Consider the following 27,534-nt stretch of genomic DNA (forward strand, 5'->3'; position numbering starts at 1 on the left):
CCCACATAACCTTCCTTCACCCCCCCTCACCCCTACTCCCTCCCTCCCTCCTCCCTCCCTCCTCCCTCCCTCCCTCCCTCCCTCCCTCCCTCCCTCCCTCCCTTTCCCTCCCTCCCTCACCTCCTACTCCCTCCCTCATCCCTACTCCCTTCCTCACCCCCTCACCCCTACTCCCTCCCTCACCCCCTCCCCCTACTCCCTCCCTCCCTCCCTCCCCTCACCCTACTCCCTCCTCACCCTACTCCCTTCCTCACCCCCTCCCTCACCTCCTACTCCCTCCCTCACCCCTACTCCCTTCCTCACCCCCTCACCCCTACTCCCTCCCTCACCCCTCACCCCTACTCCCTCCCTTACCCTTACTCCCTTCCTCACCCCCTCACCCCTACTCCCTCCCTCACCCCTACTCCCTCCCTTACCCCTACTCCCTCCCTCACCCCCTACTCCCCCTCACCCCTACTCACTCCCTCACCCCTACTCCCTCCCTCACCCCTACTCCCTCCCTCACCCCCTACTCCCTCCCTCACCCCCTACTCCCTCCCTCACCCCCCTACTCCCTCCCTCACCCCTACTCCCTCCCTCACCTCCTACTCTCTACCTCACCCCTACTCTCTCCCTCAACCCCTACTCCCTTCCTCACCCCTACTCCCTCCCTCACCCCCTACTCCCTCCCTCACCCCTACTCCCTCCCTCCCTCACCCCCTACTCCCTCCCTTACCCCTACTCCCTCCCTCACCCCCTCACCCCTACTCCCTCCCTTACCCCTACTCCTTCCCTCACCCCTCACCCCCTACTCCCCCCTCACCCCTACTCACTCCCTCACCCCTACTCCCTCCCTCACCCCTACTCCCAACCTCACCCCCCTACTCCCTCCCTCACCCCTACTCCCTCCCTCACCCCCTACTCCCTCCCTCACCCCTATTCCCTCCCTCAGCCCTACTCCCTCCCTCACCCCTATTCCCTCCCTCAGCCCTACTCCCTCCCTCACCCCTACTCCTTCCCTCACCCCTATTCCCTCCCTCAGCCCTACTCCCTCCCTCACCCCTACTCCCTCCCTCACCCCTACTCCCTTCCTCACCCCTACCCTCTCCCTCAGCCCCTCACCCCTACTCCCTCCCTCACCCCCTACTCCCTCCCTCACCCCTACTCCCTCCCTCACCCCTACTCCCTCCCTCACCCCTACTCCCTCCCTCACCCCCTACTCCCTCCCTCACCCCTATTTCCTCCCTCAGCCCTACTCCCTCCCTCACCTCTACTCCCTTCCTCACCCCCTACCCTCTCCCTCAGCCCCTCACCCCCTACTCCCTTTCTCCCTCACCCCTACTCCCTTCCTCCCTCCCTCACCCCCTACTCCCTACCTCACCACCTACTCCTTCCCTCCCTCACCCCCTTCTCCCTCCCTCTCCCCCCTCTTCCCCTCCCTCCCTCCCTCCCTCCCTCCCTCCCTCCCTCCCTCCCTCCCTCCCTCCCTCACCCCCTACTCCCTCCCTCACCACCTAATCCCTCCCTCCCTCACCCCCTACTCCCTCCCTCACCCCCTACTCCCTCCCTCACCCCCAACTCCCTCCCTCACCACCTACTCCCTCCCCTCACTCCCTACTCCCTCCCTCACCCCCTTCTCCCTCCATCAATACCTACTCCCTCCCTCCCTCCCTCCCTCCCTCCCTCCCTCCCTCCCTCCCTCCCTCCCTCCCTCCCTCCCTCCCTCCCTCCCTCACCCCCTACTCCCTCCCTCACTACCTACTCCTTCCCTCCCTCCCTCACCCCTACTCCCTCCCTCACCCCCTACTCCCCCCTCACTACCTACTCCTTCCCTCCCTCCCTCACCCCCTACTCCCCCTCACCCCTTACTCCCTCCCTCACCCCCTACTACCTCACCCCCTACTCCCCCTCACCCCTTACTCCCTCCCTCACCCCCTTCTCCCTCCATCAATACTCCCTCCCTCCCTCCCTCCCTCCCTCCCTCCCTCCCTCCCTCCCTCCCTCCCTCCCTCCCTCACCCCCTACTCCCTCCCTCACTCCCTACTCCCTCCCTCACCCCTACTCCCTCCCTCACTACCTACTCCTTCCCTCCCTCCCTCACCCCTAACAGTGGAGAGTCCTAGCATTAGATAACAGTGGAGAGTCCTAGCATTAGATAACAGTGGAGAGTCCTAGCATTAGATAACAGTGGAGAGTCCTAGCATTAGATAACAGTGGAGAGTCCTAGCATTAGATAACAGTGGAGAGTCCCAGCATTAGATAACAGTGGAGAGTCCTAGCATTAGATAACAGTGGAGAGTCCTAGCATTAGATAACAGTGGAGAGTCCTAGCATTAGATAACAGTGGAGAGTCCTAGCATTAGATAACAGTGGAGAGTCCTAGCATTAGATAACAGTGGAGAGTCCTAGCATTAGATAACAGTGGAGAGTCCCAGCATTAGATAACAGTGGAGAGTCCCAGCATTAGATAACAGTGGAGAGTCCTAGCATTAGATAACAGTGGAGAGTCCTAGCATTAGATAACAGTGGAGAGTCCTAGCATTAGATAACAGTGGAGAGTCCTAGCATTAGATAACAGTGGAGAGTCCTAGCATTAGATAACAGTGGAGAGTCCTAGCATTAGATAACAGTGGAGAGTCCTAGCATTAGATAACAGTGGAGAGTCCTAGCATTAGATAACAGTGGAGAGTCCTAGCATTAGATAACAGTGGAGAGTCCTAGCATTAGATAACAGTGGAGAGTCCTAGCATTAGATAACAGTGGAGAGTCCTAGCATTAGATAACAGTGGAGAGTCCTAGCATTAGATAACAGTGGAGAGAGGAAAAGAAGGACAGAGGAAGTGAAAGAGTTCAGAGAGAAGTCAGGAGAGGAATTTAAAGGATCATAATAAAGGGTTAAATGGAAGGATAGAGGAGAAGAAGAAAGAGTGGCAAAACAACAGCAGAGAGAGAGAGAGAGAGAGAAAGACAGAGAGAGGAAGACAGAAGGAGAGCAGAAGGATCCTGTCAAGTTACAGTGGAAATCTTTACTCTGGATGAGTTTGATGTGGATGAAGAGAATATTACCCTTTTATTGGAGAAAGGACATTCTGCATGTCACCAGTATGACTGAACTATGAGGACTTCAAGTGAGTTTCATCGCTTATTTTTCCATTTCTCTTACAGACAGTCACAGACACAAAGTCACAGACACACAGTCACATACACACAGTCACAGACACACAGTCACAGACACAAAGTCACAGACACACAGTCACAGACACACAGTCACATACACACAGTCACAGACACAGACACACAGTCACAGACACACAGTGACAGTCACATACACAGACACACAGTCACATACACACAGTCACAGACACACAGTCACAGACACACAGTCACAGACACACAGTCACATACACACAGTCACAGACACACAGTCACAGACACACAGTCACAGACACAGACACACAGTCACAGTCACATACACACAGTCACATACACACAGTCACAGACACACAGTCACACAGTCACAGACACACAGTCACAGACACACAGACACACAGTCACAGTCACAGTCACAGACACACCGTCGTAAACATACAGACACACAGTCACAGACACACAGTCACAGACACAATAATTCAATTATTCAGGAGACTGTATATATAGCCCAGAATGTTCTCTGTATACCATGTCTGTTTTCACTGAAGGACATTATATTATCTCTACAGCCTTATCTTCTATGGTGTATTGTGTTATGTGTGGCAGGCAGGCATGTTTGGTGTGAGAGAGAGAGAGGAGTTATGCAGAGAATGTTGTGAAAGAAAAAGGCATGTAATTGTTGGATTGTGGTGAGAAGTAGTTTCTTGACCTCTCATCTCTCTCCTCTCTCTCCTCTCTCTCTTCTCTCTCCTCGCTCTCATCTCTCCTCTCTCTTCTCTGTCCTCTCTCTCAACTCTCTTATCTATCTCTTCTCTCCCTCCTCTCTCTCTCTCTCTCTCTCTCTCTCTCACTCTTCTCTCTCTCTCTGGGATGTTCGAAGGTTAAAGACGAGAGTTCTCACACACTGAGTTCAAATCAAAATGATTTATTTAGCTCTTCTTACATCAGCTGATATCTCAAAGTGCTGTACAGAAACCCAGCCTAAAACCCCAAACAGCAAGCAATACAGGTGTAGAAGCACGGTGGCTAGGAAAAACTCCCTAGAAAGGCCAAAACCTAGGAAGAAACCTAGAGAGGAACCAGGCTATGAGGGGTGGCCAGTCCTCTTCTGGCTGTGCCGGGTGGAGATTATAACAGAACATGGCCAAGATGTTCAAATGTTCATAAATGACCAGCATGGTCAAATAATAATAATCACAGTGGTTGTCGAGGGTGCAACAGGTCAGCACCTCAGGAGTAAATGTCAGTTGGCTTTTCATAGCCGATCATTGAGAGTATCTCTACCGCTCCTGCTGTCTCTAGAGAGTTGAAAACAGCAGGTCTGGGACAGGTAGCAAGTCCGGTGAACAGGTCAGGGTTCCATAGCCGCAGGCAGAACAGTTGAAACTGGAGCAGCAGCACGGCCAGGTGGACTGGGGACAGCAAGGAGTCATCATGCCAGGTAGTCCTGAGGCATGGTCCTAGGGCTCAGGTCCTCTAAGAGAGAGAAAGAAAGAGAGAAAGAGAGAATTAGAGAGAGCATACTTAAATTCACACAGGACACCGGATAAGACAGGAGAAATACTGCAGATATAACAGACTGACCCTAGCCCCCCGACACAAACTACTGCAGCATAAATACTGGAGGCTGAGACAGGAGGGGTCAGGAGACACTGTGGCCCCATCCGATGATACACCCGGACAGGGCCAAACAGGCAGGATATAACCCCACCCACTTTGCCAAAGCACAGCCCCCACACCACTAGAGGGATATCAACCACCAACTTACCGTCCTAAGACAAGGCTGAGTATAGCCCACAAAGATCTCCGCCACGGCACAACCCAAGGGGGGGCGCCAACCCAGACAGGAAGACCACGTCAGTGACTCAACCCACTCAAGTGACGCACCCCACCTAGGGACGGCATGGAAGAACACCAGTAAGCCAGTGACTCAGCCCCTGTAATAGGGTTATAGGCAGAGAATCCCAGTGGAGAGAGGGGAACCGGCCAGGCAGAGACAGCAAGGACGGTTCGTGGCTCCAGTGCCTTTCCGTTCACCTTCACACTCCTGGGCCAGACTACACTCAATCATAGGACCTACTGAAGAGATGAGTCTTCAGTAAAGACTTAAAGGTTGAGACCGAGTCTGCGTCTCTCACATGGGTAGGCAGACCATTCCATAAAAATGGAGCTATAGGAGAAAGCCCTACCTCCAGCCGTTTGCTTAGAAATTCTAGGGACAATTAGGAGGCCTGCGTCTTGTGACCGTAGCGTACGTGTAGGTATGTACGCCAGGACCAAATCGGAAAGATAGCTAGGAGCAAGCCCATGTAATGCTTTGTAGGTTAGCAGTAAAACCTTGAAATCAGCCCTTGCCTTAACAGGAAGCCAGTGTAGGGAGGCTAGCACTGGAGTAATATGATCAAATCTTTTGGTTATAGTCAAGATTCTAGCAGCCGTATTTAGCACTAACTGAAGTTTATTTAGTGCTTTATCCGGGTAGCCGGAAAGTAGAGCATTGCAGTAGTCCAACCTAGAAGTAACAAAAGCATGGATACATATTTCTGCATCCTTTTTGGACAGAAAGTTTCTGATTTTTGCAATGTTACGCAGATGGAAAAAAGCTGTCCGTCCGTCCGTCCGTCCGTCCGTCTGTCCGTCTGTCTCTGTCTGTCTCTGTCTGTCTCTGTCTGTCTGTCCGTCTGTCTGCCTGTCTCTGTCTCTGTCTGTCCGTCTGTCTGCCTGTCTCTGTCTGTCTCTCTGTCTGCCTGTCTCTGTCTGTCTGTCTGCCTGTCTCTGTCTGTCTGTCTCTCTATGACTTCAGTCCTTTGTACAGCTTTGTCCTGATGTGAACGGAATACTATGAGATAATGATACATGATAGATACCACAGTAATGACTAGAACAATGATATATGATAGAGGATACCACAGTAATGACTAGAACAATGATATATGATAGAGGATACCACAGTAATGACTAGAACAATGATATATGATAGAGGATACCACAGTAATGACTAGAACAATGATATATGATAGAGGTTACCACAGTAATGACTAGAACAATGATATATGATAGAGTACCACAGTAATGACTAGAACAATGATATATGATAGATACCACAGTAATGACTAGAACCAATGATATATGATAGAGGATACCACAGTAATGACTAGAACAATGATATATGATAGATACCACAGTAATGACTAGAACAATGATATATGATAGAGGATACCACAGTAATGACTAGAACAATGATATATGATAGATACCACAGTAATGACTAGAACAATGATATATGATAGAGGATACCACAGTAATGACTAGAACAATGATATATGATAGATACCACAGTAATGACTAGAACCAATGATATATGATAGATACCACAGTAATGACTAGAACAATGATATATGATAGAGGATACCACAGTAATGACTAGAACAATGATATATGATAGAGGATACCACAGTAATGACTAGAACAATGATATATGATAGAGGATACCACAGTAATGACTAGAACAATGATATATGATAGATACCACAGTAATGACTAGAACAATGATATATGATAGATACCACAGTAATGACTAGAACAATGATATATGATAGAGGATACCACAGTAATGACTAGAACAATGATATATGATAGAGGATACCACAGTAATGACTAGAACAATGATATATGATAGATACCACAGTAATGACTAGAACCAATGATATATGATAGATACCACAGTAATGACTAGAACAATGATATATGATAGAGGATACCACAGTAATGACTAGAACAATGATATATGATAGAGGATACCACAGTAATGACTAGAACAATGATATATGATAGAATACCACAGTAATGACTAGAACAATGATATATGATAGAGGATACCACAGTAATGACTAGAACAATGATATATGATAGAGATACCACAGTAATGACTAGAACAATGATATATGATAGAGGATACCACAGTAATGACTAGAACAATGATATATGATAGAGGATACCACAGTAATGACTAGAACAATGATATATGATAGAGGATACCACAGTAATGACTAGAACAATGATATATGATAGATACCACAGTAATGACTAGAACAATGATATATGATAGATACCACAGTAATGACTAGAACAATGATATATGATAGAGGATACCACAGTAATGACTAGAACAATGATATATGATAGAGGATACCACAGTAATGACTAGAACAATGATATATGATAGATACCACAGTAATGACTAGAACAATGATATATGATAGAGGATACCACAGTAATGACTAGAACAATGATATATGATAGAGGATACCACAGTAATGACTAGAACAATGATATATGATAGAGGATACCACAGTAATGACTAGAACAATGATATATGATAGAGGATACCACAGTAATGACTAGAACAATGATATATGATAGAGGATACCACAGTAATGACTAGAACAATGATATATGATAGAGATACCACAGTAATGACTAGAACAATGATATATGATAGAGGATACCACAGTAATGACTAGAACAATGATATATGATAGATACCACAGTAATGACTAGAACAATGATATATGATAGAGGATACCACAGTAATGACTAGAACAATGATATATGATAGAGTACCACAGTAATGACTAGAACAATGATATATGATAGAATACCACAGTAATGACTAGAACAATGATATATGATAGAGGATACCACAGTAATGACTAGAACAATGATATATGATAGAGGATACCACAGTAATGACTAGAACAATGATATATGATAGATACCACAGTAATGACTAGAACAATGATATATGATAGATACCACAGTAATGACTAGAACAATGATATATGATAGAGATACCACAGTAATGACTAGAACAATGATATATGATAGATACCACAGTAATGACTAGAACAATGATATATGATAGAGGATACCACAGTAATGACTAGAACAATGATATATGATAGAATACCACAGTAATGACTAGAACAATGATATATGATAGAGGATACCACAGTAATGACTAGAACAATGATATATGATAGAATACCACAGTAATGACTAGAACAATGATATATGATAGAGGATACCACAGTAATGACTAGAACAATGATATATGATAGAATACCACAGTAATGACTAGAACAATGATATATGATAGAGGATACCACAGTAATGACTAGAACAATGATATATGATAGAATACCACAGTAATGACTAGAACAATGATATATGATAGAATACCACAGTAATGACTAGAACAATGATATATGATAGAGGATACCACAGTAATGACTAGAACAATGATATATGATAGAATACCACAGTAATGACTAGAACAATGATATATGATAGAGATACCACAGTAATGACTAGAACAATGATATATGATAGAATACCACAGTAATGACTAGAACAATGATATATGATAGAGGATACCACAGTAATGACTAGAACAATGATATATGATAGAGGATACCACAGTAATGACTAGAACAATGATATATGATAGAGGATACCACAGTAATGACTAGAACAATGATATATGATAGAGGATACCACAGTAATGACTAGAACAATGATATATGATAGATACCACAGTAATGACTAGAACAATGATATATGATAGAGGATACCACAGTAATGACTAGAACAATGATATATGATAGATACCACAGTAATGACTAGAACAATGATATATGATAGAGGATACCACAGTAATGACTAGAACAATGATATATGATAGAGGATACCACAGTAATGACTAGAACAATGATATATGATAGAGGATACCACAGTAATGACTAGAACAATGATATATGATAGAGATACCACAGTAATGACTAGAACAATGATATATGATAGAGGATACCACAGTAATGACTAGAACAATGATATATGATAGAGGATACCACAGTAATGACTAGAACAATGATATATGATAGAGGATACCACAGTAATGACTAGAACAATGATATATGATAGAGGATACCACAGTAATGACTAGAACAATGATATATGATAGAGATACCACAGTAATGACTAGAACAATGATATATGATAGAGATACCACAGTAATGACTAGAACAATGATATATGATAGAGGATACCACAGTAATGACTAGAACAATGATATATGATAGATACCACAGTAATGACTAGAACAATGATATATGATAGAGGATACCACAGTAATGACTAGAACAATGATATATGATAGAATACCACAGTAATGACTAGAACAATGATATATGATAGAGGATACCACAGTAATGACTAGAACAATGATATATGATAGAGGATACCACAGTAATGACTAGAACAATGATATATGATAGATACCACAGTAATGACTAGAACAATGATATATGATAGAGGATACCACAGTAATGACTAGAACAATGATATATGATAGAGGATACCACAGTAATGACTAGAACAATGATATATGATAGAGGATACCACAGTAATGACTAGAACAATGATATATGATAGAGGATACCACAGTAATGACTAGAACAATGATATATGATAGAGGATACCACAGTAATGACTAGAACAATGATATATGATAGAGGATACCACAGTAATGACTAGAACAATGATATATGATAGAGGATACCACAGTAATGACTAGAACAATGATATATGATAGAGGATACCACAGTAATGACTAGAACAATGATATATGATAGAGGATACCACAGTAATGACTAGAACAATGATATATGATAGAGATACCACAGTAATGACTAGAACAATGATATATGATAAGGATACCACAGTAATGACTAGAACAATGATATATGATAGATACCACAGTAATGACTAGAACAATGATATATGATAGATACCACAGTAATGACTAGAACAATGATATATGATAGAGGATACCACAGTAATGACTAGAACAATGATATATGATAGAGGATACCACAGTAATGACTAGAACAATGATATATGATAGAGGATACCACAGTAATGACTAGAACAATGATATATGATAGAGGATACCACAGTAATGACTAGAACAATGATATATGATAGAGGATACCACAGTAATGACTAGAACAATGATATATGATAGAGGATACCACAGTAATGACTAGAACAATGATATATGATAGATACCACAGTAATGACTAGAACAATGATATATGATAGAGGATACCACAGTAATGACTAGAACAATGATATATGATAGAGGATACCACAGTAATGACTAGAACAATGATATATGATAGAGTACCACAGTAATGACTAGAACAATGATATATGATAGAGATACCACAGTAATGACTAGAACAATGATATATGATAGAGGATACCACAGTAATGACTAGAACAATGATATATGATAGAGGATACCACAGTAATGACTAGAACAATGATATATGATAGAGGATACCACAGTAATGACTAGAACAATGATATATGATAGAGGATACCACAGTAATGACTAGAACAATGATATATGATAGAGGATACCACAGTAATGACTAGAACAATGATATATGATAGAGGATACCACAGTAATGACTAGAACAATGATATATGATAGAGGATACCACAGTAATGACTAGAACAATGATATATGATAGAGATACCACAGTAATGACTAGAACAATGATATATGATAGAGGATACCACAGTAATGACTAGAACAATGATATATGATAGAGGATACCACAGTAATGACTAGAACAATGATATATGATAGAGGATACCACAGTAATGACTAGAACAATGATATATGATAGAGGATACCACAGTAATGACTAGAACAATGATATATGATAGATACCACAGTAATGACTAGAACAATGATATATGATAGAGGATACCACAGTAATGACTAGAACCAATGATATATGATAGAGGATACCACAGTAATGACTAGAACAATGATATATGATAGATACCACAGTAATGACTAGAACAATGATATATGATAGATACCACAGTAATGACTAGAACCAATGATATATGATAGATACCACAGTAATGACTAGAACAATGATATATGATAGATACCACAGTAATGACTAGAACAATGATATATGATAGAGGATACCACAGTAATGACTAGAACAATGATATATGATAGATACCACAGTAATGACTAGAACAATGATATATGATAGAGGATACCACAGTAATGACTAGAACAATGATATATGATAGAGGATACCACAGTAATGACTAGAACAATGATATATGATAGAGGATACCACAGTAATGACTAGAACAATGATATATGATAGATACCACAGTAATGACTAGAACAATGATATATGATAGAGGATACCACAGTAATGACTAGAACAATGATATATGATAGAGGATACCCCAATAATGACTAGAACAATGATATATGATAGAGGATACCACAGTAATGACTAGAACAATGATATATGATAGAGGATACCACAGTAATGACTAGAACAATGATATATGATAGAGTACCACAGTAATGACTAGAACAATGATATATGATAGAGGATACCACAGTAATGACTAGAACAATGATATATGATAGAGGATACCACAGTAATGACTAGAACAATGATATATGATAGAGGATACCACAGTAATGACTAGAGCAATGATATATGATAGATACCACAGTAATGACTAGAACAATGATATATGATAGATACCACAGTAATGACTAGAACCAATGATATATGATAGGGGATGACACAGTAATGACTAGAACAATGATATATGATAGAGGATACCACAGTAATGACTAGAACAATGATATATGATAGAGGATACCACAGTAATGACTAGAACAATGATATATGATAGAGGATACCACAGTAATGACTAGAACAATGATATATGATAGATACCACAGTAATGACTAGAACCAATGATATACGATAGATACCACAGTAATGACTAGAACCAATGATATATGATAGATACCACAGTAATGACTAGAACAATGATATATGATAGAGGATACCACAGTAATGACTAGAACAATGATATATGATAGAGGATACCACAGTAATGACTAGAACAATGATATATGATAGATACCACAGTAATGACTAGAACAATGATATATGATAGAGGATACCACAGTAATGACTAGAACAATGATATATGATAGAGGATACCACAGTAATGACTAGAACAATGATATATGATAGAGGATACCACAGTAATGACTAGAACAATGATATATGATAGATACCACAGTAATGACTAGAACAATGATATATGATAGAGGATAACACAGTAATGACTAGAACAATGATATATGATAGAGGATACCACAGTAATGACTAGAACAATGATATATGATAGAGGATACCACAGTAATGACTAGAACAATGATATATGATAGAGGATACCACAGTAATGACTAGAACAATGATATATGATAGAGGTTAACACAGTAATGACTAGAACAATGATATATGATAGAGGATACCACAGTAATGACTAGAACAATGATATATGATAGAGGATACCACAGTAATGACTAGAACAATGACATATGATAGAGGATACCACAGTAATGACTAGAACAATGATATATGATAGAGGTTACCACAGTAATGACTAGAACAATGATATATGATAGAGGATACCACAGTAATGACTAGAACAATGATATATGATAGAGGATACCACAGTAATGACTAGAACCAATGATATATGATAGAGGATACCACAGTAATGACTAGAACAATGATATATGATAGATACCACAGTAATGACTAGAACAATGATGTATGATAGAGGATAACACAGTAATGAATGTAGAACTGTCAGTTTGAATAGTGTAGACAGTTCTGTTGACAGGATATCAGGAGATCTATGAGGAATGACTGACATTCTGGAATCTGTAACTGATGTTCTGGAATCTATGACTGACGTTCTGCAATCTCTGACTGACGTTCTGGAATCTGTGACTGACGTTCTGGAATCTATGACTGACGTTCTGGAATCTATGACTGACGTTCTGGAATCTATGACTGACGTTCTGGAATCTGTGACTGACGTTCTGGAATCTGTGACTGATGTTCTGGAATCTATGACTTATGTTCTGGAATCTATGACTGACGTTCTGGAATCTGTAACTGATGTTCTGGAATCTATGACTGACGTTCTGGAATCTATGACTGACGTTCTGGAATCTATGACTGACGTTCTGGAATCTATGACTGACGTTCTGGAATCTGTAACTGACGTTCTGGAATCTGTGACTGACGTTCTGGAATCTATGACTGACGTTCTGGAATCTGTAACTGACGTTCTGGAATCTATGACTGACGTTCTGGAATCTATGACTGACGTTCTGGAATCTGTGACTGATGTTTTGGAATCTATGACTGAGGTTCTGGAATCTGTGACTGACGTTCTGGAATCTATGACTGACGTTCTGGAATCTATGACTGACGTTCTGGAATCTGTGACTGATGTTCTGGAATCTGTAACTGATGTTCTGGAATCTATGACTGACGTTCTGGAATCTGTGACTGACGTTCTGGAATCTATGACTGACGTTCTGGAATCTGTGACTGACGTTCTGGAATCTATGACTGACGTTCTGGAATCTGTGACTGACGTTCTGGAATCTATGACTGACGTTCTGGAATCTATGACTGACGTTCTGGAATCTATGACTGATGTTCTGGAATCTATGACTGACGTTCTGGAATCTATGACTGATGTTCTGGAATCTATGACTGACTTTCTGGAATCATTGTGTGTGACTGGTGACGATGGGAAAGTCACGTTGGTTGTTAGTGTGTGTTTATACTGTGTGAATGTGCAGTGGCGGATTCAGGTATAGGCGACATGGGCAGCCGCCCAGGGCGGCATCTTGCCGTGGGAGGCACAGGGCGCCCACACAAAACTTTTTGGAATGGTGACATTTGCGGCAGGTAGCCTAGTGGTTAGAGTGTTGGACCAGTAACCAAAAAGTTGCTGTATAGAATCCCTGAGCTGACAAGGTAAAAATCTGTCGTTCTGCCCCTGAACAGGCAGTTACTGTAACCCACTGTTCCTAGGCTGTCATTGAAAATAAGAATTTGTTCTTAACTGACTTGCCTAGTTAAATAAAGGTTAAACTTGCAGATCACATCAATGATATCATATCACCGTGTAGGACTGTGGGTCATTTAACCTTGTCGGAGTGGGCGCCCTGATTCTAGTTTGTGAGCTAGGCAGGCTACTGCCTGGGAAGGTCCCCCACTCAGAAGTACGAGATGGGGAGCGGGGGGGGGAGGTAGGTTGACCTCAGGTCTCCCCCCTGGAAGCCCGAGGTAGGGGAGCGGGGGTATGTTGACCTCAGGTCTCCCCACTGGAAGCCCGAGGTAGGAGGAGCGGGGAAATCTATCAAAAAGTACACCTCTAACTTTGTACAGTACTAATGCAATTAGTAAAATCAGTCACACTATGAAATGCCACCAAATAAACCACAATTCATTCATAATACTGTAAATATATAATTTCACAGACATATTGTAAATTTTTTCTGGTTTGTGTGAAATCATTAAGAATAATATAAAACCAGTCTGCACACCACCAAGGTGAACTGGTTTAGTCTGGACTCTTGGTTGACGGTGTTGGGGGGGATGGGTAATGTAGTCTTGACTCTTGGTTGACGGTGTTGGGGGATGGGTAATGTAGTCTTGACTCTTGGTTGACGGTGTTGGGGGATGGGTAATGTAGTCTTGACTCTTGGTTGACGGTGTTGGGGGATGGGTAATGTAGTCTTGACTCTTGGTTGACGGTGTTGGGGGATGGGTAATGTAGTCTTGACTCTTGGTTGACGGTGTTGGGGGATGGGTAATGTAGTCTTGACTCTTGGTTGACGGTGTTGGGGGATGGGCAATGTAGTCTTGACTCTTGGTTGACGGTGTTGGGGGGGATGGGTAATGTAGTCTGGACTCTTGGTTGACGGTGTTGGGGGATGGGTAATGTAGTCTTGACTCTTGGTTGACGGTGTTGGGGATGGGTAATGTAGTCTTGACTCTTGGTTGACGGTGTTGGGGGATGGGTAATGTAGTCTTGACTCTTGGTTGACGGTGTTGGAGGATGGGTAATGTAGTCTTGACTCTTGGTTGACGGTGTTGGGGGATGGGCAATGTAGTCTTGACTCTTGGTTGACGGTGTTGGGGGGATGGGTAATGTAGTCTGGACTCTTGGTTGACGGTGTTGGGGGATGGGTAATGTAGTCTTGACTCTTGGTTGACGGTGTTGGGGGATGGGTAATGTAGTCTGGACTCTTGGTTGACGGTGTTGGGGGATGGGTAATGTAGTCTTGACTCTTGGTTGACGGTGTTGGGGGATGGGTAATGTAGTCTGGACTCTTGGTTGACGGTGTTGGGGGATGGGTAATGTATTGATGCTGCAGTGCCAAATCAACACAAGTCTTATTTATTTATGTATTTTTATTTTTATGTAACTTTAAATGTTATGATTATTTATTTGTGTTGTTCCAAATGTCTGAATAAAAATGACAGTAAGTTCAGAATGGTGTTTTTTTGGGGGGGGGCTGAAGTGGAGGTTTGCCCAGGGAGCCATACTACCTAGAACCTCCACTGTGAATGTGAATACTGGCAGCATATTAATTAACTAAGTCTTGTCAGCATAATGCCCAGTGTAATGTTTTAATTATGGCTTGTAAAGAACCAACTCATTAACACACACACACACACACACACACACACACACACACACACACACACACACACACACACACACACACACACACACACACACACACACACACACACACACACACACACACACACACACACACACACAGAAGCTCAAGTTGCCTGCCAGTTTAGCTGTGTGGGCATTATGCATGTCAGTGGAAAAAGACAAATGCCAAGTTGAAACCAGCCACAGTGCTCGGGCGATGGGGTGTGGCTGTGTGTGTGTGTGTGTGTGTGTGTACGTGTCTGTCTGGCGTCAGCAGCGGTAACAGTGTTGTGAAGGGTTAACACCTGATTGGAACTCAACGGTGTTAAAAAGCCACCAGTTTAGTCAGAACTCAGAAAGGCTTCGTCATCATCATCATCATCACCACTCTGTAATATAGTCCTCCTATGTGGCTCAGTTGGTAGAACACGGTGCTTGCAACGCTAGTGATCGTGGGTTCGATTCCCGCTGGGGCCACCCGTATGAAAAATGTATCCACGCATGACTGTACGTTGCTTTGACTTAAAATGTCTGAGAAATAACTTTAATATATTATAAATGTCTATTATGACAGTTACAGCAGGATAACTTTTTAATATTTCATTCCCTAAAACACTTTATGCTACGGATTCCTTTCTTCTTATATAACGGACTGTACATTAACACACTCACTGTGTCTGTCTTTGGGATCATAGCAGTGGCATTCTCCAGGAGACAGTGTTCGCTTGGGGAATGTCTCCCTCTATGGAATTAAGGAATGCTGAATAGATTCACACATTGAACATTCCGGTGTGTGTGTGTGTGTGTGTGTGTGTGTGTGTGTGTGTGTGTGTGTGTGTGTGTGTGTGTGTGTGTGTGTGTGTGTGTGTGTGTGTGTGTGTGTGTGTGTGTGTGTGTGTGTGTGTGTGGAGATGAAGTAGGAGATTGGGGGGGGTGCGGCAGCCGCTCCTTTAAACTAAAGCATTTATATTCCTACACTCCCACATGAACAAATACCATTGTATACTATTGAATAAATACTTGATGTATACTATGGTATAAATACTATAGTATTCACAATAGTGTTTTTGCAGACTTTACTGTAGTTTTAACACTGTAGTGTTTTTAAGGAATATTTGGTGAAGTTTAAAATTCAGTTTCGGGAGGAGAGATTTAAACCTCAGATGACACGTCTAATCCGCGGCAGGAACTTTCATATATGGGCATTCTCCTCCATATTGGAAAGCAGCCTTAGAGCAGGAACTTCCATATATGGGCATTCTCCTCCATATTGGAAAGCATCCTTAGAGCAGGAACTCCATATATGGGCACTGACATTCATATATGGATAGAGGGAGAAGGAGAGAGAGAAAGAGAGAAAGAGAGAGAAAGAGAGAGAGAGAGAGAGAGAGAGAAAAAGAGAGAAAGAGAGAAAAAGAGAGAGAAAAAGGGAGAAAGAAAGAGAAAGAAAGAAAGAAAGAGAGAGAGAGAGAGAGAGAGAGCTGTGACCATGCGAATTTCCTCACCTGCCTCCAATCTTCATTAGCCAAAAGCCCACCTCACTCACCTGAATCCCCTTGCTTAATCAGCCTCCCAACCACCATCCACAACAAAACCCTCATACCAAACTCTACCAACTACTATCCCTTCCGATATGTTCGTCAGATGACCAGTGGCGGTTCTAGACCATTTCAACTGGGGGGGCCAAGCTGGGGCCAGTTGTACTGTTAGAGGGGCCAGTTACATTAGACGTTATTGTTGTCATATCGTTTTGCATGTGGTACGATACTGTTGTGTTCCGCCTAAAGCCGCCCCTCTAGAAAATGTGTTCCGCCTAAAGCCGCCCCTCTAGAAAATGTGTTCCGCGTTGCCACTGTCTAATAACGGATGTAAAAAAAGAACGATAGCAAAAATGTGTTATGTAAAAATTAGTTCATTCTCCACATTTAGGGGGGCAACAAGGGGGTCCAACATTGTTGTCACAGGGGCACTGGCCCCCCTGCGCTCCCCCCCGAACCTCTAGTGCAGATGACGAAAAGCCATACTCGAGTATGAGGGGTTCAAAGAACGTAAGAGGGGTTCTGCACCACCTTTTGGTCTGGCTGTGCCACTATGACAAAAAAACGTTTGCGTTTTTAAGGACTAGGAAATGAAAATGGCGGTTAGATGTTAAACGCTAAACTCTATGAGCCCATTGCTGTTTTTGTCGCACTCCCTTCCAACGTGTCCTGCATTTCCCGTTAGCACCATAGAGGGGAACAGAATGCATGACCATGCTCCAGAGAGTGTTAGCGTTCAGGAATGGTCTTATATCACAAACACTAGAGACAAATTCAGAGGAAGAAAATCAATTCAACAGGTTGGCTTTATAAACTGCCAGAAACCTCTGTTCTCTTCCACCATTCCTTGCTGGCAAAGTACCAGGATGTCACGGTTGTCGTAGGGTAGAGTGGACCAAAACGCAGCAGGAATATGTCCACTCATCTTCTTTTTATTAAGGACAAAGAAGGTAAACCACAACAAACACGTACACAAAAAAAACACACCGACTAATAACAGGCCGGTAAGGCACAAAGCTATACACAGCACAATCTCCCACAAAAACCCATGAAAACAAACTCCTAATTATAGGACCTTCAATCAGAAGCAACGATAACCAGCTGCTTCCAATTGAAGGTCCAACCCCAATAAACTAAACATAGAAATAGACTAGACTAGACAGAACATAGAAATACACTAACATAGAACAGTGCCCAAAAACCCCGGAATACATAAATCAAACACCCCTCTACATAGACACACACCCCGAACCACATAAACCAAATACCCCCTGCCACGTCCTGACCAAACTACAATAACAAATAACCCCTATACTGGTCAGGACGTGACACAGGATGTGGCAAAGTACCAGGATGTGGCAAAGTGCCAGGATGTGGCAAAGTGCCAGGATGTGGTAAAGTACCAGGATGTGGCAAAGTACCAGGATGTGGCAAAGTGACAGGATGTGGCAAAGTGCCAGGATGTGGTAAAGTACCAGGATGTGGCAAAGTGCCAGAATGTGGTAAAGTACCAGGATGTGGTAAAGTACCAGGATGTGGTAAAGTACCAGGATGTGTCAAAGTACTAGGATGTGGTAAAGTACCAGGATGTGGTAAAGTACCAGGATGTGTCAAAGTACCAGGATGTGGCAAAGTGCCAGGATGTGGTAAAGTGCCAGGATGTGGCAAAGTGCCAGGATGTGGCAAAGTGCCAGGATGTGGTAAAGTACCAGGATGTGTCAAAGTACCAGGATGTGTCAAAGTACCAGGATGTGGTAAAGTACCAGGATGTGTCAAAGTACCAGGATGTGGTAAAGTACCAGGATGTGGCAAAGTACCAGGATGTGGTAAAGTACCAGGATGTGTCAAAGTACCAGGATGTGGTAAAGTACCAGGATGTGTCAAAGTACCAGGATGTGTCAAAGTACCAGGATGTGTCAAAGTACCAGGATGTGTCAAAGTACTAGGATGTGGTAAAGTACCAGGATGTGTCAAAGTACCAGGATGTGTCAAAGTACTAGGATGTGGTAAAGTACCAGGATGTGTCAAAGTACCAGGATGTGTCAAAGTACCAGGATGTGTCAAAGTACCAGGATGTGTCAAAGTACCAGGATGTGTCAAAGTACCAGGATGTGGTAAAGTACCAGGATGTTTTCTCTGGTTTTGAATCTGAATTTAGAGAAATGACTTTAGAAACTGAATCTGAATGCATCTGGGAAGTTAAATATATGAAACTTTGAACATTTCGAAATGATAGTTTGTAAACTTGAAATACAGAAAATTAAAACGCAATATCTAACATCTCTCGCTATCTCTCTCTCTCCCTCTCTTTTTATCTCCTTTTTTCCATCAATAAAAATGTATTATTGGTTAAAGCAAAACAACCTGGCATCCAGGTTTACATAACTGTTCCAGTACAGTTTAACCATTGTATGTCTTTATTATATGTCTTTATTCCTAATGGGACTCTTCTCTCCCCGTCTTACAGAGATCGAGGCCAAGGAGGCTTGTGATTGGCTGAGGGCTGCAGGGTTCCCACAGTATGCCCAGCTCTACGAAGGTAAACACACACACTGCATTACCACACTGCATTACCACACTGCATTACCACACTGCATTACCACACTGCATTTCCACACTGCATTACCACACTGCATTTCCACACTGCATTACCACACTGCATTTTCACACTGCATTTTCACACTGCTTTTTCGCACTGCATTTCCACACTGCATTTCCACACTGCATTTCAACACTGTATTTTCACACTGCATTTCCAACAGCTGTTGTGTATCATATTGAGAGCTCAGTCATTTCTTCTCCTCTCTCCCATCCCCTGTTCTCTTCCCTCCCATCCCCCTCTACCCCTCTCTCCCATCCCCCTCTTCTCCTCTCTCCAATCCCCCTCTACTCCTCTCTCCCATCCCCCTCTTCTCCTCTCTCCCATCCCCCTCTACTCCTATCTCCCATCCCCTCTACTCCTCTCTCCCATCCCCCTCTACTCCTCTCTCCCATCCCCCTCTACTCCTCTCTCCTATCCCCCTATTCTCCTCTCTCCCATCCCCCTCTTCTCCTCTCTCCCATCCCCTCTACTCCTCTCTCCCATCCCCCTCTACTCCTCTCTCCCATCCCCCTCTACTCCTCTCTCCTATCCCCCTATTCTCCTCTCTCCTATCCCCCTATTCTCCTCTCTCCCATCCCCCTCTTCTCCTCTCTCCCATCCCCCTCTACTCCTCTCTCCCATCCCCCTCTACTCCTCTCTCCATCCCCCTCTACTCCTCTCTCTTCCTTCACCATCATCTCCTCTTTTGCCTAAGTTTCCCTCCCTCCTTCACTCCCTCTCTCAAACCCTCCTCTCCTCGTTTCTTCTCGTCTCTCATCTCTTCTCATTTACTCTCCTCTCCTCCCTCCATCCCAGGGTCTATTTCTATTCTGTAATTTAGAGGGAGGGGTCATGGGAATGGCCTCTGCTATCTCTGTCTGCCTGGAACACCCTCCCTCCCTCCCTCCCTCCCTCCCTCGCTCCCTCCCTCCCTCCCTCCCTCCCTCCCTCCCTCCCTCCCTCCATCTCTTTGTCTCTCTCACTCCCTCTTTCATTCTCACCCCCTCTGTTTCTCTCTCTCACCCTCCCACTCTCTCTAGAAAACCCATTGAGTTGATTTCTATGTGGATTCATCCAATGAGGAACATACAGGATATACAGGATATACAGGATATACAGGATATACAGGACATACAGGATATACAGGATATACAGGATATACAGGATATAGAGGATATACAGGATATACAGGACATACAGGATATACAGGATATACAGGATATACAGGATATACAGGATATACAGGACATACAGGATATACAGGATATACAGGATATACAGGACATACAGGATATACAGGATATACAGGATATACAGGACATACAGGATATACAGGACATACAGGATATACAGGACATACAGGATATACAGGATATACAGGACATACAGGACATACAGGACATACAGGATATACAGGACATACAGGACATACAGGATATACAGGACATACAGGATATACAGGACATACAGGATATACAGGATATACAGGATATACAGGACATACAGGATATACAGGATATACAGGACATACAGGATATACAGGACATACAGGACATACAGGACATACAGGATATACAGGACATACAGGATATACAGGATATACAGGATATAGAGGATATACAGGATATACAGGATATACAGGACATACAGGATATACAGGACATACAGGATATACAGGATATACAGGATATACAGGACATACAGGATATACAGGATATACAGGATATACAGGATATACAGCCGTCACCATCTAACAGATCTTTATTACACTCCTCCCTTCTGTTTGGTCCCCCTCTCCTCCTCCTCCTCTTCCTCCTCCTCCTCCTCCTCCTCCTCCTCTTCCTCCTCCTCCTCCTCCTCCTCCTCCTCCTCCTCCTCCCATCTCCTATAGTCTCTCCGCTCCCTCTATCCCCCTCTCTTCTCCTCCTCCTCCTCCACCCATCTCCTATAGTCTCTCCGCTCCCTCTATCCCCCTCTCTTCTTCTCCTCCTCCTCCACCCATCTCCTATAGTCTCTCTCCGCTCCCTCTATCCCCCTCTCTTCTCCTCCTCCTCCTCCACCCATCTCCTATAGTCTCTCCGCTCCCTCTATCCCCCTCTTCTTCTCCTCCTCCTCCACCCATCTCCTATAGTCTCTCTCCGCTCCCTCTATCCCCCTCTCTTCTCCTCCTCCTCCACCCATCTCCTATAGTCTCTCTCCGCTCCCTCTATCCCCTCTCTTCTCCTCCTCCTCCTCCACCCATCTCCTATAGTCTCTCCGCTCCCTCTATCCCCCTCTCTTCTTCTCCTCCTCCTCCACCCATCTCCTATAGTCTCTCTCCGCTCCCTCTATCCCCCTCTCTTCTCCTCCTCCTCCTCCACCCATCTCCTATAGTCTCTCCGCTCTCTCTATCCCCCTCTCTTCTTCTCCTCCTCCTCCACCCATCTCCTATAGTCTCTCTCCGCTCCCTCTATCCCCCTCTCTTCTCCTCCTCCTCCACCCATCTCCTATAGTCTCTCCGCTCCCTCTATCCCCCTCTTCTTCTCCTCCTCCTCCACCCATCTCCTATAGTCTCTCTCCGCTCCCTCTATCCCCCTCTCTTCTCCTCCTCCTCCACCCATCTCCTATAGTCTCTCCGCTCCCTCTATCCCTCTCTTCTTCTCCTCCTCCTCCACCCATCTCCTATAGTCTCTCTCCGCTCCCTCTATCCCCCTCTCTTCTTCTCCTCCTCCTCCACCCATCTCCTATAGTCTCTCCGCTCCCTCTATCCCCCTCTCTTCTTCTCCTCCTCCTCCACCCATCTCCTATAGTCTCTCCGCTCCCTCTATCCCCCTCTCTTCTCCTCCTCCACCCATCTCCTAAAGTCTCTCCGCTCCCTCTATCCCCCTCTCTTCTCCTCCTCCTCCTCCACCCATCTCCTATAGTCTCTCTCCGCTCCCTCTATCCCCCTCTCTTCTCCTCCTCCTCCACCCATCTCCTATAGTCTCTCTCCTCTCCCTCTATCCCCTCTCTTCTTCTCCTCCTCCTCCACCCATCTCCTATAGTCTCTCCTCTCCCTCTATCCCCCTCTCTTCTTCTCCTCCTCCTCCACCCATCTCCTATAGTCTCTCTCCGCTCCCTCTATCCCCCTCTTCTCCTCCTCCTCCACCCATCTCCTATAGTCTCTCCGCTCCCTCTATCCCTCTCTTCTCCTCCTCCTCCTCCACCCATCTCCTATAGTCTCTCTCCGCTCCCTCTATCCCCTCTCTTCTTCTCCTCCTCCTCCACCCATCTCCTATAGTCTCTCTCCTCTCCCTCTATCCCCTCTCTTCTTCTCCTCCTCCTCCACCCATCTCCTATAGTCTCTCTCCGCTCCCTCTATCCCCCTCTCTTCTCCTCCTCCTCCACCCATCTCCTATAGTCTCTCCGCTCCCTCTATCCCCCTCTTCTCCTCCTCCTCCACCCATCTCCTATAGTCTCTCTCCGCTCCCTCTATCCCCCTCTCTTCTTCTCCTCCTCCTCCACCCATCTCCTATAGTCTCTCTCCGCTCCCTCTATCCCCCTCTCTTCTCCTCCTCCTCCACCCATCTCCTATAGTCTCTCTCCGCTCCCTCTATCCCCCTCTCTTCTTCTCTTCCTCCTCCACCCATCTCCTATAGTCTCTCTCCGCTCCCTCTATCCCCCTCTCTTCTTCTCCTCCTCCTCCACCCATCTCCTATAGTCTCTCTCCGCTCCCTCTATCCCCCTCTCTTCTTCTCCTCCTCCTCCACCCATCTCCTATAGTCTCTCTCCGCTCCCTCTATCCCCCTCTCTTCTTCTCCTCCTCCTCCACCCATCTCCTATAGTCTCTCCGCTCCCTCTATCCCCTCTCTCTCTCCTCCTCCTCCACCCATCTCCTATAGTCTTTCTCCGCTCCCTCTATCCCCTCTCTTCTTCTCCTCCTCCTCCACCCATCTCCTATAGTCTCTCTCCGCTCCCTCTATCCCCCCTCTCTTCTTCTCCTCCTCCTCCACCCATCTCCTATAGTCTCTCTCCGCTCCCTCTATCCCCCCTCTCTTCTCCTCCTCCTCCTCCACCCATCTCCTATAGTCTCTCCGCTCCCTCTATCCCCCTCTCTTCTTCTCCTCCTCCTCCACCCATCTCCTATAGTCTCTCTCCGCTCCCTCTATCCCCCTCTCTTCTTCTCCTCCTCCTCCACCCATCTCCTATAGTCTCTCCGCTCCCTCTATCCCCCTCTCTTCTCCTCCTCCCACCCATCTCCTAAAGTCTCTCCGCTCCCTCTATCCCCCTCTCTTCTCCTCCTCCTCCTCCACCCATCTCCTATAGTCTCTCTCCGCTCCCTCTATCCCCCTCTCTTCTCCTCCTCCTCCACCCATCTCCTATAGTCTCTCTCCGCTCCCTCTATCCCCTCTCTTCTTCTCCTCCTCCTCCACCCATCTCCTATAGTCTCTCTCCGCTCCCTCTATCCCCCTCTCTTCTCCTCCTCCTCCACCCATCTCCTATAGTCTCTCCGCTCCCTCTATCCCCTCTCTTCTTCTCCTCCTCCTCCACCCATCTCCTATAGTCTCTCCGCTCCCTCTATCCCCCTCTCTTCTTCTCCTCCTCCTCCACCCATCTCCTATAGTCTCTCCGCTCCCTCTATCCCCCTCTCTTCTCCTCCTCCTCCTCCACCCATCTCCTATAGTCTCTCTCCGCTCCCTCTATCCCCCTCTCTTCTTCTCCTCCTCCTCCACCCATCTCCTATAGTCTCTCTCCTCTCCCTCTATCTCCTCTCTTCTCCTCCTCCTCCTCCACCCATCTCCTATAGTCTCTCCGCTCCCTCTATCCCCCTCTCTTCTCCTCCTCCTCCACCCATCTCCTATAGTCTCTCTCCGCTCCCTCTATCCCCCTCGCTTCCTCTCCTCCTCCTCCACCCATCTCCTATAGTCTCTCTCCGCTCCCTCTATCCCCCTCTCTTCTCCTCCTCCTCCTCCACCCATCTCCTATAGTCTCTCTCCGCTCCCTCTATCCCCCTCTCTTCTTCTCCTCCTCCTCCACCCATCTCCTATAGTCTCTCTCCGCTCCCTCTATCCCCCTCCTCTTCTCCTCCTCCTCCACCCATCTCCTATAGTCTCTCTCCGCTCCCTCTATCCCCCTCTCTTCTTCTCCTCCTCCTCCACCCATCTCCTATAGTCTCTCCGCTCCCTCTATCCCCCTCTCTTCTTCTCCTCCGCCTCCACCCATCTCCTATAGTCTCTCTCAGCTCCCTCTATCCCCCTCTCCTCCTCCTCCACCCATCTCCTATAGTCTCTCTCCGCTCCCTCTATCCCCCTCTCCTCCTCCTCCTCCTCCCCCTCTCCTCTGTTTAGTTGTCCTGTACTATAGATAGTCTTTAATACAGGGTTAGGACCAGCACTGTGTTTCTGCCTACAGGACTGTGTGTTTCTGTGGCTTACTGTAGATTCACCCTCTCTCTCCACCACACACACAAACAGAAAAGCATGTACGTATTTTCCAAAGACACTCTGTCATTCCCTCCTAGCAGTCAGACTAGCAGTCAGTGATTTCATTGACCTGTAACTATAGTACTGCTGCAGTCTGCTGGAATCCATCTCGCTCTCTCAGATTCCCAGTTTCCTATAGATATCTTGTCAGTGAAGAGGGACCATGACTTCTTGGACAGGGACCTGGTGGAACCGCTGTGTCGGTAAGAGAACACACAAACACACCGTTCTGTAGACTACATTACTTAGAACTAACAACGTTCTGTAGACTACATTACTTAGAACTAACAACGTTCTGTAGACTACATTACTTAGAACTAACAACGTTCTGTAGACTACATTACTTAGAACTAACAATGTTCTGTAGACTACATTACTTAGAACTAACAACATTCTGTAGACTACATTACTTAGAACTAACAACGTTCTGTAGACTACATTACTTAGAACTAACAATGTTCTGTAGACTACATTACTTAGAACTAACAACGTTCTGTAGACTACATTACTTAGAACTAACAACGTTCTGTAGACTACATTACTTAGAACTAACAACGTTCTGTAGACTACATTACTTAGAACTAACAACGTTCTGTAGACTACATTACTTAGAACTAACAACGTTCTGTAGACTACATTACTTAGAACTGACAACATTCTGCAGACTACATTACTTAGAACTAACAACGTTCTGTAGACTACATTACTTAGAACTAACAACGTTCTGTAGACTACATTACTTAGAACTAACAACGTTCTGTAGACTACATTACTTAGAACTAACAACGTTCTGTAGACTACATTACTTAGAACTAACAACGTTCTGTAGACTACATTACTTAGAACTAACAACGTTCTGTAGACTACATTACTTAGAACTAACAACGTTCTGTAGACTACATTACTTAGAACTAACAACGTTCTGTAGACTACATTACTTAGAACTAACAACGTTCTGTAGACTACATTACTTAGAACTAACAACGTTCTGTAGACTACATTACTTAGAACTGACAACATTCTGCAGACTACATTACTTAGAACTAACAACGTTCTGTAGACTACATTACTTAGAACTAACAACGTTCTGTAGACTACATTACTTAGAACTAACAACATTCTGTAGACTACATTACTTAGAACTAACAACATTCTGTAGACTACATTACTTAGAACTAACAACGTTCTGTAGACTACATTACTTAGAACTAACAACATTCTGTAGACTACATTACTTAGAACTAACAACGTTCTGTAGACTACATTACTTAGAACTAACAACATTCTGTAGACTACATTACTTAGAACTAACAACGTTCTGTAGACTACATTACTTAGAACTAACAACATTCTGTAGACTACATTACTTAGAACTAACAACGTTCTGTAGACTACATTACTTAGAACTAACAACATTCTGCAGACTACATTACTTAGAACTAACAACGTTCTGTAGACTACATTACTTAGAACTAACAACATTCTGTAGACTACATTACTTAGAACTAACAACGTTCTGTAGACTACATTACTTAGAACTAACAACGTTCTGTAGACTACATTACTTAGAACTAACAACATTCTGTAGACTACATTACTTAGAACTAACAACATTCTGTAGACTACATTACTTAGAACTAACAACATTCTGTAGACTACATTACTTAGAACTGACAACATTCTGCAGACTACATTACTTAGAACTAACAACGTTCTGTAGACTACATTACTTAGAACTAACAACATTCTGTAGACTACATTACTTAGAACTAACAACATTCTGTAGACTACATTACTTAGAACTAACAACGTTCTGTAGACTACATTACTTAGAACTAACAACATTCTGTAGACTACATTACTTAGAACTAACAACATTCTGTAGACTACATTACTTAGAACTAACAACATTCTGTAGACTACATTACTTAGAACTAACAACATTCTGTAGACTACATTACTTAGAACTAACAACGTTCTGTAGACTACATTACTTAGAACTAACAACATTCTGCAGACTACATTACTTAGAACTAACAACATTCTGCAGACTACATTACGTAGAACTAACAACATTCTGTAGACTACATTACTTAGAACTAACAACATTCTGTAGACTACATTACTTAGAACTAACAACGTTCTGTAGACTACATTACTTAGAACTGACAAC

The 27,534-nt window shown here is 44.1% G+C and overlaps 1 protein-coding gene across 5 annotated transcripts in view; it reads left to right on the forward strand.

Moving 5' to 3' along the window:
- The window catches only part of stard13a (StAR related lipid transfer domain containing 13a), a 177,410-nt gene that overhangs the window by 124,290 nt on the left and 25,586 nt on the right, over positions 1-27,534 (forward strand). For all 5 annotated transcript variants that reach the window (XM_045690197.1, XM_045690196.1, XM_045690198.1 and 2 more), the window contains 2 exons: positions 19,807-19,878; positions 25,483-25,564. In XM_045690197.1, coding sequence (XP_045546153.1) covers positions 19,807-19,878; positions 25,483-25,564 — 154 coding nt within the window. The remainder of the gene's footprint in view (positions 1-19,806; positions 19,879-25,482; positions 25,565-27,534) is intronic.

Source organism: Salmo salar, chromosome ssa11 (assembly GCF_905237065.1).
Source record: "Salmo salar chromosome ssa11, Ssal_v3.1, whole genome shotgun sequence".
Classification (NCBI taxonomy): Eukaryota; Metazoa; Chordata; class Actinopteri; order Salmoniformes; family Salmonidae; genus Salmo; species Salmo salar.